The following is a 14,283-nucleotide window of genomic DNA, read 5'->3' on the forward strand; positions in this document are numbered from 1 at the left end:
AACGTTATCTCTGACCGTCACAACTTGTGTCTGCATTGCCCGCTTCAATGTCTTGATCGGGGCAGGGCGCTGGAGGGGATGTTCTCGATTGCCTGTGCCTGCCTTTCGGCCTGTGCTACTCAGTCGCACGTTCTGGTCTTCTTCGCTTTCCTTCGACCCCTCCGCACGCATTCCTCCAGGGTTCAACTCTGACCCCTGGCTTTACCCCCTTTCCTACGATTGTTGGGCACTCAAGGGGGACACAGGGGCACTCCAGCGGGGCCACCCCTGCGGAGGGAGCTTCGGCTCGTGCACGCGGAGCTGTGCACCGCCAGGCCAGTAATGGTTTGGTTCAATCTTCGTCTGATTAGCAGATTCACTAGAAGCGCCTTTCATGATGAATGGCCTCTTGACCCCCCGCTCGAAAACTGATGTCACGAGCTGCGTCTGACCCTTGACCTAACTCCTCGCGGTGAAGTAGTACAAGGCCCTTAGCATTTTGCAATGTGAGAATGAAAGCTTCAGGGGACGTGTCTACTGGGCGCGGCTGGGCGCGAGAAGCGCACTGGACGTGTAGCTCGTCCGAAGCCCGACCGCATCCCCGACGCCTCGATCAGGCACTCCAGCACAGCACGTTAAATTGTGGTGAATGGATACACGATGCAGAGGTAGGGCGAATGATTAGACCCTGAAATAACAATTTGGCCCACTAACCGTCGGCATGGAGCCTAGCGCCCGCCAAGTAGCCGGGGGAACGCGGCCCTTTTGTCCCTAGCGAGAGCACATACCTCTAAACGTAGTGATACAGTAGATAGATTGTGTAATCAAGTAATTTAAACACAGAGTTCTTAAGAAGGGCACGTTCGCGTGCAGAAGTTTCGGTTCGAGTGGGCATCGGCTACCTCACGACTTGCTACAGCTGAAAACATCGCATACATCTGAATGCTCTGTTAGCTTCACAGTCACTTGGCGTTGGAGCCCGTGAACTCGGGTTGGCCGGCGAGCATCAGGTAGGGCCTGCTGCTAGCGCCGAGGACTCTTCGCGCTGTTGTAAGAGTACACCTGCGAGAGGCCACCACCATTGTGTGGAGATAGCGATTGAGGGGTTTTGCGGTCGAGAAAACTTGTTTGACCTTTGCTGCGAACCCCCAGCGCCGAGGATAGCCTGTACCTTTCGGACCTGAAGGCGTTGCAGCTGCTATGTTTTGCGCGGCCACGGGCGACGGGAAAAACGTGCGCGCCGTTTCGTCACATCGCTCGTCCGCCTAAGTTAGCGAACGCGCCTTTTCCTGCGCAGGCGAAGCGAGATCGACTGCTGATATGGCCGATACGCTTGCGGCTAACTCTGACGAGGACACAGCGGCCGTCGCCGGTGCGGCTGTCGCCGGCCGGGCTGGTAGCGCAGCCGTTTGCACGGAGCATGTACAGGATGCGCTAATCACTCTGCAGACTGCGAACGCACATCTGTGGAGCCGTGTGTCCTGTGCAGAGGGAATGCTCGGTAAGCTGGGATAGATGCAGTTGAAGCTGGTTTGGCATAGACCGGACGAAGCGTGTGCCCGCCAACCACGTTCACAGCTCACCGCCCATGTGCCCCCTTGCTGTCCTTCGCAGCCACACGCGAGCTGGAGCTGCGCCGAGCGCTGGAGCTGCAGTGCCGGTTGCAGGGGCCGCAACCCAACGCCACAGGCCCGGTCCTCCAGCCCCGTCAGCCACTGCCGCTGCCACCAGCTGCCTCACCACAGTTGCTCCACGACTTGGGCACACCGCCAACACAGTCCAGTGGCCGGTTGCGCAGTGGTCAACTGACATGGAGGTACTGGGCTGGAGGCAGCTACGTGCGCGGCCGCTCTTATCGGGCGTTTGAGACGCCGCAGGGCAGTCCACCAGACCCAGTTGCTCATGCTGGCGCCAGTGCCGGCGCCAGCAACGCGATTGGCGATTCAGCGGCCTGCCCCTCCTCCTACGCGCCTCCCTTCTACCAGCGCTGCCAACATGAGCACCAGGCGCCCAGTGCCGCCGGCGGAGAGGGCCGCCAGTCCACCACCACCTCCACCAACAGCAGCGGCATCATGTACGCATGGGCTGGGCTGCCTGCCGCGGGCCGGTACTCGTGTCCGGGCATCGCAGCCGCCCCGGGCCAGCCCCAGCATCTGCACCTGTTGGGCGAGGTGGAAGTGGCCACACCCAGCTTCAGTGGTGTCACTGCCAGCAGCGCTGACGGCGGCAGCGGCGGCCGAGACCCGGGCTCCGCAGGCGGTGCCGGCGGCGGCGGCGGCCAGCAGCGGCGTTCCCGCTCCCTACTTCAACTGGTGCCGCTGAGCCAGTCGCTGACCGAGGACGACCAGTCCCTCCGCCGCCTGCAGCAGCAGCTCTACACAGTGGCCTCGCCCTTCGCCTCGGCCGCGGCTGCAGCGGTGGTGGATGAGCTGCTGGAGGGCGAGGCCGGAGCCGGTGGCGGCGCGCAGCGGCAGCCATCACCCGCGCTGCCCAGCAGTGCGGAAGGGGCTCTGTCCAGCGGCGCAGTGGTTGCTGAGCCGCCCATCGTCGCAGCCTACAGCTGCGCCGCCTCGCTGTCGCTGTCCCTGGCGCTCATGGACGAGGGGGACTGCGAGCCGGGCTCGGGCTACGGCTGGCTGTACAGCTCAGACGATGATGAGGAGTACCCCTCCAGGCCCACCACGGCCCGCTCCCAGTGGTTTGCCTCGCCTGCTTGCATTGTCGGCACACACGCAGCCAAGCCCCGCTCCACGCCGCCCCGTGCCACCAGCAGCACTGCCAGTGGCGCCAGCGGTAGCGACCTGGCCCCGCAGCAGCTGCAGTCGCCGGCGCCAGTGCTGGTACAAAGCCCTCACACAACAGCTGCTGGCGCTAAGGCGGCCGCGCAGCAACCCGATGAGCAGCTGACCCAGCCGCAACCCCATGCCCAGCACCGCCGCCGCCACCGCATGTCCGCACCCGGCCGCTCCTCCTGGTGCGGCTGGCGGTCGCGACCCCTGCCGCAGGCGGTGCCAGAGGACCCAACAGCGCCGCCGTCACAGGGCACTGATGACCTCAAACGCAGCTACCGGCAGCAGGCGGCGGCGGCACTGAGCCTCCAGCCGCCTCTGTCGGGAATGGCAGCTGCCAATGCCACGGGTGTGGGTGGCAACCGTTATCAGCGCTCTTCAGCAGGTGGCAGCATGGCAATGACATCGGTGGTGCGAAACCTGTCTGCGCCTACCCTGAACGTCGATGACCAGGCCGCCGCGCCAACGAGCTTGAAGAAGGAGCCACACGCCACCGCCACTGATGCCCGCTCTGAGCTGCTCGCATTGCTGAACCTGTGGGGCTAGCCTGATTGGCTTGTAGGCGGTCCTTTGGGCATTCTAGGCCCTGTGCACTTGATTTATCTAGTACAGCTGTTGCGGGCACGCCGATCCGGGCGGTCGGACAGGAGCGATATGAGAGTAGTTGTAGGGCAGGTTGATACATCAACGTACGGTACATAAGCTTGCGCACAATCACATATGACACTTACAGTACATACGGCTTTGATGCCTGGATTTGAATGCAAGTCAAGGCAGTGCGTCAAGCAAATGCCCCGGGGCGTGTCCGGCAGCCGGCTACCATGCCACATAATGCCGGTTTCTGCGGCGTGGGTGTGGGAGGCGCAATTAAAATAGTTTTACAGTAGCAATCCAAGTGTTTTCATTGTGCAGATGGGAGGACTGGGGTAAGACTTGCGTGTCGTCGATGCATGTCACTGCGAGAGCACACACTGATGCATCCCCCTAGTGGCGTGGGTTTCAGGGCGCAAGCAAGCACCGGCACGCATCACACATCACACACACCTACCATGCAGGTATCAAGCGGCCGCCATTGTGGTCTTAGTTAGCCCTTTCTGTTGTATGCTTTCCATTCCCGGCATCCTTCCTCGTCATACTCCACGCTCAGACTCATACTTGCTAGTCTGTCCTCCTTCTTTTCCAAGTATTGAAGATACGGTACTGAGTGATTTGGGTGTCCCCTCAACAGGGCGGTGTAGCCGCTGCAAGGGTAGGTGTGGGTGTGTGCACAGTGCACCTCATGAGGGGGTTCCGACATCGTGCAAGCCCCCAATGCATGGCTGGCCATGTGCGAGCACGGCAGCAAGGCGGGGCAGCGTGGGTGTGCGGGTGGCCGGTAGATATGGATGCAAATTACAGAGGTATGCTTCTTGAGTGGGTTTGAGGGATGCGGGCTGACTCCAGGTCCTGGCATCAGGTAGACACGACTGCGTATCATGTACGCAAACACGGGCATCACCGATGTGGCGTGGGTTTGGGTTCGCAGTCACCGGGCAGCCGGCATGTGGCATGAATGGCCCTGTTGTGCTTGGGATTATCGTAGTTGTTGTTGAGTGCCCAATGCTCAGAGCGCCCGACGATGTGGGATTCAGTGCGGCTGCCGGGCGCTTGGCCTGATCGACTTATCACGGTTGCAGGCAACATGGTCGTGAGGAATGCAGATTGCACGACTGCGGTCTTCGATGGCGTTATGAAGCTATCTCATGGTACAGTAATCTCAATAGCGGGTATTCGAAGATACCGTCTTTGCTGTAACGCAAACGTTCACAGCTGGCTCCAAACTGCCAAGCCACGTGTGATGCAGCCGCAGCAGCGGCACAGCGCCTGGCAGCAGCGGTCTTGGGCCCAGCAGTTGCGGCGTGCATGTGCGCAGCAGAAGGGGCGAGCACGCGGCGCCGGCGTGCAGGTTGAGGCCGGCTGGTGTCTGGTTAGGGTCTTTGCTGGCGAGCACAGCACCGCGCAGTATGTGGTAGGCTGCAGCAGTGGGGAGTGTTGTGGTTGGATTTGTTGCTGTTTGGTTGATTGCTGGCTGTGCTTGTGCTTGACAGGCTGACAGCGGGACGTGGCTTGACGCATGGCGGGCCGTGCCTGTACGAACCGCCCCCGGCTAAGTCCAGGAGATGAGGTAGACGCCTGCGGCCTTAGACTAGAGACATGACGTGGGCGCAGCCCACTTTTCCCATGCGAGGTAATCTTGTCCTTCCGTGCTATTCTTCCAGTCACACCACTTCCTAAGCCAATCAAGGGAGGGGGGTATGCAACTCGCCCTGGATCCAGCCCGGGTTGTATGGGACCCGGCCAAAAGGGGTTCGGACGCCCCAGCGCCTGCTAGCCTTATTAGTGTAAGGACAGTGCCCGTATCTTGTGCCAGTATCTTGTAGATGCAGTGCCCGTATCTTGTAGATGCCCTCACGCCCGCGGCGTCTACAGAGCGTAGATGAACCCTCCCGCGGCATTTACGCCCGGAAACGTTCCCCTAGGGAGCAAGCCCCAAACCCCCAAACGGCTTAAGATACCGCCAAATCTGCGCCAACACGTTAACATTTCGCAGAAGCCGGGTTGTCAGGAACCAGATGGGAAAACCTCGAGAGGCTGTACGAGTGACGAGTGTGTCGTTACAAGGCAGCACCGCAGGTGCTTGTGTGCCGCGTGTCTTCCTGCAACTCGAGAACTAGAGGCCCGGGCCGGGGCGGCCCTTACAACGCCAATCAAGCTGTGTGACTCAACCTCCAATCTCGTACCGTACGGTATACAAAATTGTGATACGTAACACCCGCACTTGAACGGCACACCCACGCATTCCCGCATCGAGGGAGCGCCCCCGCCCGACCACAACAATGAGGCTATGGCCGCACGCACGATACGTCGCTCACACGGCCCTCCTGCAGCACGCCGACTGCCCAGTTACCTTAGAATCCTCCCCGCACCCCCCACACCTCAAGCATCCCGTACCCACGCTGCCCGCTGCGCGCCTATTTGCCCCTTCCCTGCCACGTCCATCCGGCCTCGCGCTACCTGTGCCCGCCCTGTGCCCGAAAATACCTACCAGGTCTCCACAAGCCCAATAACCATTTCCATGCACCCTACGTGTGTTGGCTCTCTCCTGCCAGCAGTACCGCGGCCTCTCGCCATTGCCTCGGCCTCACATGAACGAACCCAGCACTAGGTGCACTCCTCCGGCCGCCCGCCGGCTACCCACCAGCCGCCTACCGCCAGCCGCTGCCTCCGTGCCTCCGCCTCTACTTGCGCTGCTCCACCAGCACCTTAAGGCCGCGGATGGGCCCCACCGGGATGACGGTGGGGTGGCGCATGAACAGCGAGGCTGGGTCGGGGTGCACGCTGGGCGCCGGCTTGAAGCTGAAGCGGGCGTGCAGCAGCCCCAGCACCACACGCGCCTCCAGCAGCGCCAGGTGCTGACCCAGGCAGTTGCGAGGGCCCTGCAGGGGGCGGGCGTCAGCCGTTCATGGGGAGAAGGGATTGATTAATTCACCAGGTTGAGGGGGGGTAGAGGAGTGGGGGGTGGGACCGGAGGGGCAAAGACGGGGTTCTAGGCATGACTCATTGGACGACGGCGGATTCGGGAGGGAGTATGGAAGCAGGGCGGGCAGGACGAAGGTGATTGGGGTGGAGGGGCTCCCAAACTGACGACACGTGGGTGTCCAACGCCGCCCACTTTCGAGCTGTGCGTCTCATCTTACCACAACCCAACCCCCCAACTCCAACCCCAGCTCAGGACACACCTGGATGAAGGGCAGGAACATGTAGGCGCGGTCGGCGTCATCGAACTGGTCGTACTCGCCACCCGGCATGAAGCGGTCGGGCCGGAACTCGTCCGGGCTCTCGTACAGCCGGTGCGTGCCCTGGGGGCGTCCAACAGGGGGTCGCAACAGGCCAGGAACGGTGAGGCCAAGGGGGATGTGTGCGGACCCAGTGGATGGCATACAGCGGCCGCATGGACTGTGGCCACTGGGCAAACTGGACTGCAGATGCAAGGCATCCACTATTCCACAATCAACCACAGGGCCCCTTCAACTCCACCATGAGTCACAAGCTCGCATGCAACCACATGGCTGCACGACCGCAAACGTTCCCTTATTTCAAGATCTCATTCCCGCGCCACCTCAGGACCTTCCTTTCCCTACAGATTGCCCGACCTTTAACCCCAAATCCCAAGGCCCGTCCTATCCCCGCTGGATCCAGTGCCCCCCCGCCCCACTCCCCGCCAGGCCCCCGGGCCCTCACCCCCAGCGGCGCAGCACGCACCTGCAGGTGGCAGGCCACCATGGTGCCGCGCGGCAGCGGGTAGCCCAGCAGGCCCTGGGGGTCGTCCTCGGCCTGGACAGGGTGGGGAGGGGAGGGGAGGCGTGTGCGTGCAGGAGCGGGAAAGGTGTGCGGCAGTGCCTAGTAGGGGAGCGGGCTGGCGCTGCCGTGCAACATTTGCTTGGTCCGTGCAGCCGGGGTCGCCCCCCGCCACAGACACAGGCCCACATGGCCCCGCCCGCCACAGAGTGCCCCAGCACTCAGCCGCGCACCCAGGTCGGCACGCAGCCGCCATGAGGCCATACCCGCACTGGCCCCTCCCAATGCCCTGCCCCCTGCACGTGCCGGGCCACATGCCCAACGCCACTCCCCCGCGGCCTGAATGCGATGGGAATCAACCTTCGCTGCCCCCCTCCCGCTGCCCCCCCCGCCACGGCTATGCACCACCCACCAGCACGCGGGTGACCACAGGCACCACACTGTACTTTCGGAGCGCCTCCTGCGAGGGCGGGGGGGGGGGGGGGGTACATTCATTACTATTTAAGAAGTGAAGGCGTAGCCAGGAACAGTAGTATAGCAGACGCGTTGTTACCGATGTCCGTGAAGTCCACGCCCGGAGGGCGGGGGCACCAAGGGGGGGCTCAGACCTCAGACATAATCACCGGCAGCCGAAGTTGTAAGCACTCCTGCCTTCGAACGGCTCCATACTGGACTCGGTGCCCCTCATGCCCGCTGTCACGTCGCCCCTCCCAAGCCTTCCATCATCCGAAACACATCTGCGCAGCCCTTTGACCCGCATCCGCACACCGCGCACACCGCGCTCACCTCTGCAACTTGCAACACCCCTTCATCCACTCCTCGTCCACCCTGGGCAAGTTTGCCTCCTTACCCTCCGCCTGTCCCCCCCTGCCTCTGCCCCAACCCTCTTCCCCCACCCCCACCTTCCCTTCCGGCCCCCCCCCCACCCACCTTGAGTACGGCCAGGGTGTAGATCATCTCATCCACCGCACGCCGGCCCGCCTCCGACTCGCCGCGGGGGCCGAACGCGGCCCGCGCCTCCTCCACCACCTGGGGACGTAGTTGGGTGCGGTTTCGGGGGTTGCACGGATGACTACTGAAGCAGTGGAGCGCGGGGTGGCCGAAACATGTCAAGGCCGGCAACAGGCGACCTGCAAACAAGACGCCCCTCCCGCAGTGCAACTCGTCCCTGTTCTTCACCAAGCACTGCCTCCCTTCCCTTCGCTTCCAGGTTGGCATCACACCACGCGGTCACTCACGCCTGGCGCGCTGCCACCACCGGCACCCTGCACATCCCCTCTCGCCCGCCTCTCTGCCCCCCCCCCACACACACTGGCCGCCACCCACCCACCTTGTCCGCCGCCTGGCTGTGCGCCGCCAGCTCCAGGGTGCTCCACGTGAGCATGGCCGCGGACGTCTCGTGGCCCGCCAGCAGGAAGGTCTTCACCTCGTAGCACAGCTGCGTCTCCAGGGCCGCGTCCCACTTGGCGCCCGACTCCTGCGGACACACAAGGAGATGTGGGAGGTGTTGGATGCAGACAAGGACCAAGGCCACCACGGCAGAACACACTGCTGACCGCATCCCTACGCCTGGCCTCCACCTGCCCGACCCGCTTCCGCCCCGCCCAGGTGTGCATGTTCCACGCCGCCTTTTGGGCTGAGCCCCACCCCTTCCCCCACCCCTGGCTTGGTTTGGTTTACTTTGGGCTGGCATTTACTACCCCCTCCCAATCCACCCCCTCCCCTCCCCCCACCTCAATGGCCTCCATGATGCGGTCCAGGATGTCCGCGGGCTTGGGCTTGCTGCTGCTGCTGCCCTCGCCCTGCGCGGCGGCGGCGGCGGCCTGGCGCGCCTGCCAGCGGCGGCGGAAGAGGTCAATGAGGAAGCCGTTGAGCTGGCCCATGCGGCTGCTGAAGCGGAACCACTCGGGCGTGGGCAGGTACATGCGGTAGGGGCGCAGCACGCGGCGGTTGGCCTCGTTCATGACGGGCAGGTACAGCTGGGGAAACACCTGCAGTAGGAGGGGAGGAAAGAGGGAGGGAGGTAAAAGGGGAGGGTAAGAGGGAGGGAGCGAGGTGTTAAGTGCGGTAGTTGGGGACGCTGGCCTCCCGCGCCACCAGTAGCCTGTGCGTTGACGCACTCAGCTAACTATGTAGCCCAGTGATACGCCGGAGCGACGCTGCTCAAACCCCCGACTGCAGCCCACAGGAGTCGGGCCGCCGCACTCGTCTGACAGGCTGCCAGTAGGCGCCACACCGCCACGCCAGGAGCGGGTGTGCCACAGGCCAGTGCGCCAGACTCACCCGGTCGCACTCCTCCGGGCCCAAGCTCAGTACAGCCTCGCCAATAACCTGCCAACGGCACGAAGGGCAGCACATCAGAACTGTATGAGATGCAGGACAGCTGGCAACCGTGTCAATGATGTCGCTGCAGGTGTTTGCAAAGGCTGCTGGGCGCCGCCAGGTCCCGCTGGTGCACGGACGGTTAGTCCGGTACAGGTACCGGCAGCGGTCAACGTTCCGTTAGGTTTAAACTGCCCTTTCCCGCGCACCTGTAGAGTGAGCAGGCGGAACTCCTCCTCAATGTCCACGATGTCGCCCTTGCCCGCGTGGTGGCTGAGCTTCTCACAGAGGCGGTCAATAGCCTTCTTGGCAATTCGGATGATGTCGTCAAGGACATCCACACGAAGAGCCGGACCCATCAGCATCCGCTGCTTCTGCCATAGGGCACCGTCCGAAGTCACGAGGCCCGTTCCCAGGATGGGCAGGAAGGGGCGGTAGGAGAGCTTGAGGTCCTTCTCGTACAGCTTGTACCCCGTCTGAAAGATGCGCTTCATAGCCTTGGGGTCACGCACTGCCACGCCTTGTGTGCCGGCGATGTTGTACTTCACGATGGGACCCTTGGCGTCCATCCAGTCCTCCATAATGTCCCAGGCGCCTTTATTTTGGCTCACGCAAGTCAGCATCGGGATCACATGACCCAGCAGCGGTACACCGCCGGGCGCCGAAGGTATGGCCGACAGACCGCGGGCGATACGGATATAGTCGACGACGTTGATGACGGCAAACACTAGCGCATACGCCGCGAGCGCGGCGCCGAGCACGACCAGCGCCAGGCGCGGGCTGCTAATCGTGCCATCCTTGACTCCCGCAAATGCGAGCAGCTCCTCGAGAGGCGACGACGATGATGCCATTATAATATTCTTGACTCACAAGCTCGAGCTCAAGACCCACTGCCTGAACAGCCACGCTCAGCCGTTCACACGCTTTGGCGCGCGAGGCCGCGGGAGGGTGCCTTGCGACTTGTTATCTCTAAGAATAGTAATAAGATGTAAATTGCTTCCACAAGAGCTTATTGTCGACTTGTGGATGTGCGCTTCAGAACAGGGCGCTGGAGTGAGCGTTAAGGAGCTACCTTATCGTCTCTCGACCGACAAATGACAACACGCATATGTCCCGGTGCTAAATAAAGAGTATTGGAGCTAGTGCGCCTGCTCGCGCCTTTTGCCCGCGCCGAAGCTGCCCAATTGGAAGCCGATGCAACCTGCCATGAATTGACCGTCGCCTTACCTTCCATTGCAGCATGTTGATTGGGTTAAGGTGTTTCAATTATTCAACGTATGCGCTTTGCAACTTGAACGGGGGCCCGAAGTTCACGTATCAACATAGGACTTGCCCAGCGCAAAATCGTGGGTTCAACAGCTCAATTGTGCATTAGCTGTAAAACTATGGCTCTGGTGCTCCGTGGAGCGCCTCAGGCTGTGGGCCTGAACTCACGACCTGCACCAAGCATTTGTGCCATGCCGGCGGCTCGTTCTCTCGACTCATCGGAGTGCTCCACATCCTACTCGGCGCAGCATTATCGCCGTACGTCACGCGGCGAGCGCATGCGGACATGCGCTGCTGCCAACGACGACGACTTCAAACCGGCGGGGGCCGCCCGCCGAGGGAGGGGCAAGGCTCGGGCTCCCCCTCCCCCGCCTCCGCCCCCTCCGCAGCAGGCAAGACCGGCACTGCAAGTTGCCATGACGGTGAAGGTCTCTATGCTGCCTAGCGCTGCATGGGGCGTGTGCAGTCGTGTGCTTCTTGTTCGGAACGGATGCCCACGGTCCTGACATGTCCTCCGTCTCGGCCATGCTCCACTGCCTCAGGGGGCCGAGGACGAGGAGGAGTATGAAGAGTCATTGGGCGCCTCGCTGGAGGACCCCGCACAGGGTAGGAGTGCATCTGTTGCGCTGGAGCGCTGCGCCTCCTGCATACTCGTTCGGGGGAAGATATGGGCAGGGAGATGGCGTGACCTGCACAATGCATGGACGGCCTGCCGGCACAGCGGCGCCACGTCGTCCACGTCAGACGTCAGCGCGGCGGCACATCGATTGCCAGCCTGCTGACCTCCTTGCGCCCGCATGGGCATTCAACCCACCACCCACCCTCCCCCCTGCTCACTGCGGACGGCGGACTGATTCCTTACGGGATTGGTTCAGAGTTAACCCCCTGCTCACGCCGCGCAGGCCAGCTGCAGCGGTTGCTGTCTCGCTCGGGGCCGGGCGAGTCCGTGGCAGCGGATGTGGGCCCCGCCATCAAGCGGCCGCCCACCCACCCTCTGGACATGTACGAGACGCTGTACGGCGACCAGGACAGCGATTGGCGCGACCTGCCGCTGGGGCTGCTGCCGCGCAGTGCGGACGAGGAGCGCAAGCTCATGGCCAAGGTGAGGGAGGGGGAGAGGGGTGCTGCGGAGAGATGCAAGCCGGGCGGCAGTAGCTGGCTGAAAGAACATGAGTCGTGAAATCTTGCCAGTCGCTTGAGGCACGAACAAGACATTTTTAGGCATGTACGGCAACACGCATCCGAATCGCTCAGGTAGCACGCCAGCTGCCTGGCTCCGGCTGCGCTGCTCACTATACCGCTCAATGCCCTATCAAACCTCGTTGTACATTCTTTCCCTGCCCCCAGCTCCAAGTGGAGGCGTACTTCATGCGTCAGTGGAACCACGAGGACGTGGACGACCTGGCTTTCTTTGAGGCGGAGAAGATGAGGGGCAAGGTGCGTGAGGGCTTGTGGGGCGGAGGGAATGGGTGTTCTGTTCTCCCAGATCACAGTTTAAAACATTGAGGCGCTAAGAGACAGCCCATCGCAAGCTGAGAAGCCGTGATATTCAATACTCGTGTGGGGCAGTGGGGTCAGTTGCGTGTTAAGGCGCGCACAGGGGAAGGGAACAGGTGGGGAAGAGGTGTGTGTGTGGCATACAACGCCAAGCCTGCATGTTTGCTGCATTGGCGGCGTGCGTCGTGTGCACGTGAGGAGGGCCCCGGTGTTGAGGAGTCGGTCTCGGGTGCGCGCTCAGTAAACGAGCTCGTCAGCCACTCGCCGGGTGTCGCCATGCACCAGTGAACCCGAAACTTACCACCACGCGCAAACCTGCCCACGTCCGCACCTGAAGGCCAACAACATCTACGCCAATGTGCGGCGCGTGGCGTCCATGATGAACGTGATCGAGGCCGAGGACTTCGCCATGGCCGAGCGGCAGTCGTACTTCACGCCCTGGGCTCGCGCCGAGATCGCGTTCGCGTCTGAGTACGACGACTTCAACGCCGCCGTCAAGGCCAACATCGACAGCCTGGTCCGCCAGCCGCTGGAGGAGGTGCGTCCCCAGGCGGGGTCTGGGGTGGGATGGGAGGGCCAAGAGGCTGACGAGGGTAGGGAGCCCGGATGCCGGAGGAAGCATAATCGTGACCGAGTAACATACGTCCCGACGGTGCAGCCCTTGTTCGTTTCGACAGAACCAGCCCCCTTCCCCCATCCACCCCTCAGGAGCTGCGTGAGCGGCTTGAGGCCATTGGCGAGGCCACGCTGCTGCCGCCCACGGAGGCGGAGCAGCAGGCGCCCAAGTTCCCCTCGGACGCGGACGTGTCGGCCTACATGATGGAGAACTTTCTGGAGGGCGTGCTGCCGGGAGTCAGCCTCACCAACCCCAACCAGAGGTGTGTAGCGCGTGTTCGGAGGGAACAACGCAAGGAGGGAGGGTCCAGCAATGTGTGGGGACTGGAGGGGGCAACGCTTTGCAGGCGTTCTGGGTTCTTGGCATCCGCGCGGACCCTCCAAGGGCAGCAGCGATGAGCATATGGAGTGTTGGCACACAAAATCTGGGTCACCGAGGGGACAATGCGGGGGTGCACCGTGCACCTTTGGGGGCTGCTAACGCGCCCTCCCCCCTCCTGCAGGTACGCGGACGATATCTACGGCGGCGACGAGGAGGGCGCTGACGAGCTGCTCAACATGGTGGAGGAGCAGGAGGGAGACGGGGAGGCGGAGCCTGCGGACGAGTAGTATGGGGCAGGGGGCACAGCTTCCGGTTTAAGATCAGTAATGAGGGTGTGGGCCACCCGCTTCCCATAACAACAAGCTTCCGCACACTAAGGTATAGGATCGCAGGGTATTGGGTAGTCTCCCTGCTACAGAGGGGACGCTGGAACATGCACTGATGCAAGTGTGAGATGGTGTGAGGTGATGGCTGCCGTGGCGGAACTGCTTGCTGGTGCGTGTACGTTGCTTCTCGACCGCAAAGCGCATGATGGGTGGGTGTTGAATCTCTTGCGCCGTTGCATTCCTAGAACAAGTAAGAGCAGAGGGTGATGAGAAGCAAGGTCCCGTTGTGATGGCTGTAATCCCAGCCCACAAGTCCAACAAGGCTATGATAGTCAGGGCAAGAGTCGCAACGTAGGTTCGCGGTTACTTCAGCGCTTGCTGGCTCAAAGAGTTTTGCTGACGCTCGTTTAATCTCTCGCGCTTAAGGGGTCAGTGCGAGGCCACATCGCTGTTGCAACCCATGAGGAAGGCTTCCACAGACCAGTGAGCCCACAAGGGCCCACAGTGAGGTTCGTCAGGTTCGTGTGGTTCCGGCCTATCGCCGTGTTCCCACTTCCCAAGCCGAACCGTAGTGTCTCAAACCGGTTGGGTCCCTGTTTGGTAACTTGCAACAACTTGGTTGTACGAGGGACCTCAGGGGCGTCCCAGACAATTCCGGGCCTTGGATGGGGTCAGCGGGCAGTAGTGTGGCGGCTGCGGAATGTGTGGCCTTGAATTGTGCCGTTTTTGCTTCGCTGGTGGCTTGGCCGAGCGCACCCGAACACATAAACCGACACCGGCTTTGTTGGCAGAAGACCACCCGCCCCTGACCCGCCCCGATTGATACGAC

The 14,283-nt window shown here is 62.2% G+C and overlaps 3 protein-coding genes across 3 annotated transcripts; 2 read left to right on the plus strand and 1 right to left on the minus strand.

The window, feature by feature from the left end:
- Positions 1–213: 213 nt before the first annotated feature.
- CHLRE_05g234150v5 (uncharacterized protein) lies at positions 214–5,025 on the plus strand. The gene is made up of 3 exons (XM_043062196.1): positions 214–989; positions 1,277–1,480; positions 1,594–5,025. The coding sequence occupies exons 2-3, from the start codon at positions 1,300–1,302 to the stop codon at positions 3,312–3,314; spliced, it is 1,902 nt and encodes a 633-aa protein (XP_042924525.1). The 5' UTR covers positions 214–989; positions 1,277–1,299; the 3' UTR covers positions 3,315–5,025.
- Positions 5,026–5,410: 385 nt separating this feature from the next.
- On the minus strand, positions 5,411–10,527 carry CHLRE_05g234100v5 (uncharacterized protein). Its single transcript, XM_001702155.2, has 9 exons — positions 9,638–10,527; positions 9,390–9,437; positions 8,840–9,097; positions 8,437–8,583; positions 8,037–8,135; positions 7,519–7,566; positions 7,071–7,142; positions 6,548–6,667; positions 5,411–6,244 (listed from the first exon to the last, which is right to left on the minus strand). Exons 1-9 carry the CDS (start codon positions 10,277–10,279, stop codon positions 6,047–6,049), a joined length of 1,632 nt encoding a protein of 543 aa, XP_001702207.2. The 5' UTR covers positions 10,280–10,527; the 3' UTR covers positions 5,411–6,046.
- A 156-nt stretch (positions 10,528–10,683) lies between these two features.
- CHLRE_05g234050v5 (uncharacterized protein) lies at positions 10,684–14,255 on the plus strand. The gene is made up of 7 exons (XM_001702136.2): positions 10,684–11,086; positions 11,237–11,300; positions 11,597–11,796; positions 12,042–12,131; positions 12,529–12,729; positions 12,900–13,069; positions 13,310–14,255. Exons 1-7 carry the CDS (start codon positions 10,886–10,888, stop codon positions 13,413–13,415), a joined length of 1,032 nt encoding a protein of 343 aa, XP_001702188.2. The 5' UTR covers positions 10,684–10,885; the 3' UTR covers positions 13,416–14,255.
- The last annotated feature ends 28 nt before the right edge of the window (positions 14,256–14,283 follow it).

The sequence above is a fragment of the Chlamydomonas reinhardtii genome, chromosome 5 (genome assembly GCF_000002595.2).
Source record: "Chlamydomonas reinhardtii strain CC-503 cw92 mt+ chromosome 5, whole genome shotgun sequence".
Taxonomy (NCBI): Eukaryota; Viridiplantae; Chlorophyta; class Chlorophyceae; order Chlamydomonadales; family Chlamydomonadaceae; genus Chlamydomonas; species Chlamydomonas reinhardtii.

Bases quoted from the DNA above. Each gene is read 5' to 3' on its own strand.
- CHLRE_05g234150v5 (XM_043062196.1), top strand. From the start codon at position 1,300: ATGGCCGATACGCTTGCGGCTAACTCTGACGAGGACACAGCGGCCGTC. The intron at 1,481-1,593 runs GTAAGCTGGGAT...TGTCCTTCGCAG, and splicing joins CTGTGCAGAGGGAATGCTCG to CCACACGCGAGCTGGAGCTG.
- CHLRE_05g234100v5 (XM_001702155.2), bottom strand. From the start codon at position 10,279: ATGGCATCATCGTCGTCGCCTCTCGAGGAGCTGCTCGCATTTGCGGGA. The intron at 9,098-9,389 runs GTGAGTCTGGCG...CTCCTACTGCAG, and splicing joins GCCCGGAGGAGTGCGACCGG to GTGTTTCCCCAGCTGTACCT. The intron at 8,136-8,436 runs GTGGGTGGGTGG...CTACGTCCCCAG, and splicing joins ACAGCCAGGCGGCGGACAAG to GTGGTGGAGGAGGCGCGGGC.
- CHLRE_05g234050v5 (XM_001702136.2), top strand. From the start codon at position 10,886: ATGCCGGCGGCTCGTTCTCTCGACTCATCGGAGTGCTCCACATCCTAC. The intron at 11,797-12,041 runs GTGAGGGAGGGG...CCCTGCCCCCAG, and splicing joins AGCGCAAGCTCATGGCCAAG to CTCCAAGTGGAGGCGTACTT. The intron at 13,070-13,309 runs GTGTGTAGCGCG...CCCCTCCTGCAG, and splicing joins CTCACCAACCCCAACCAGAG to GTACGCGGACGATATCTACG.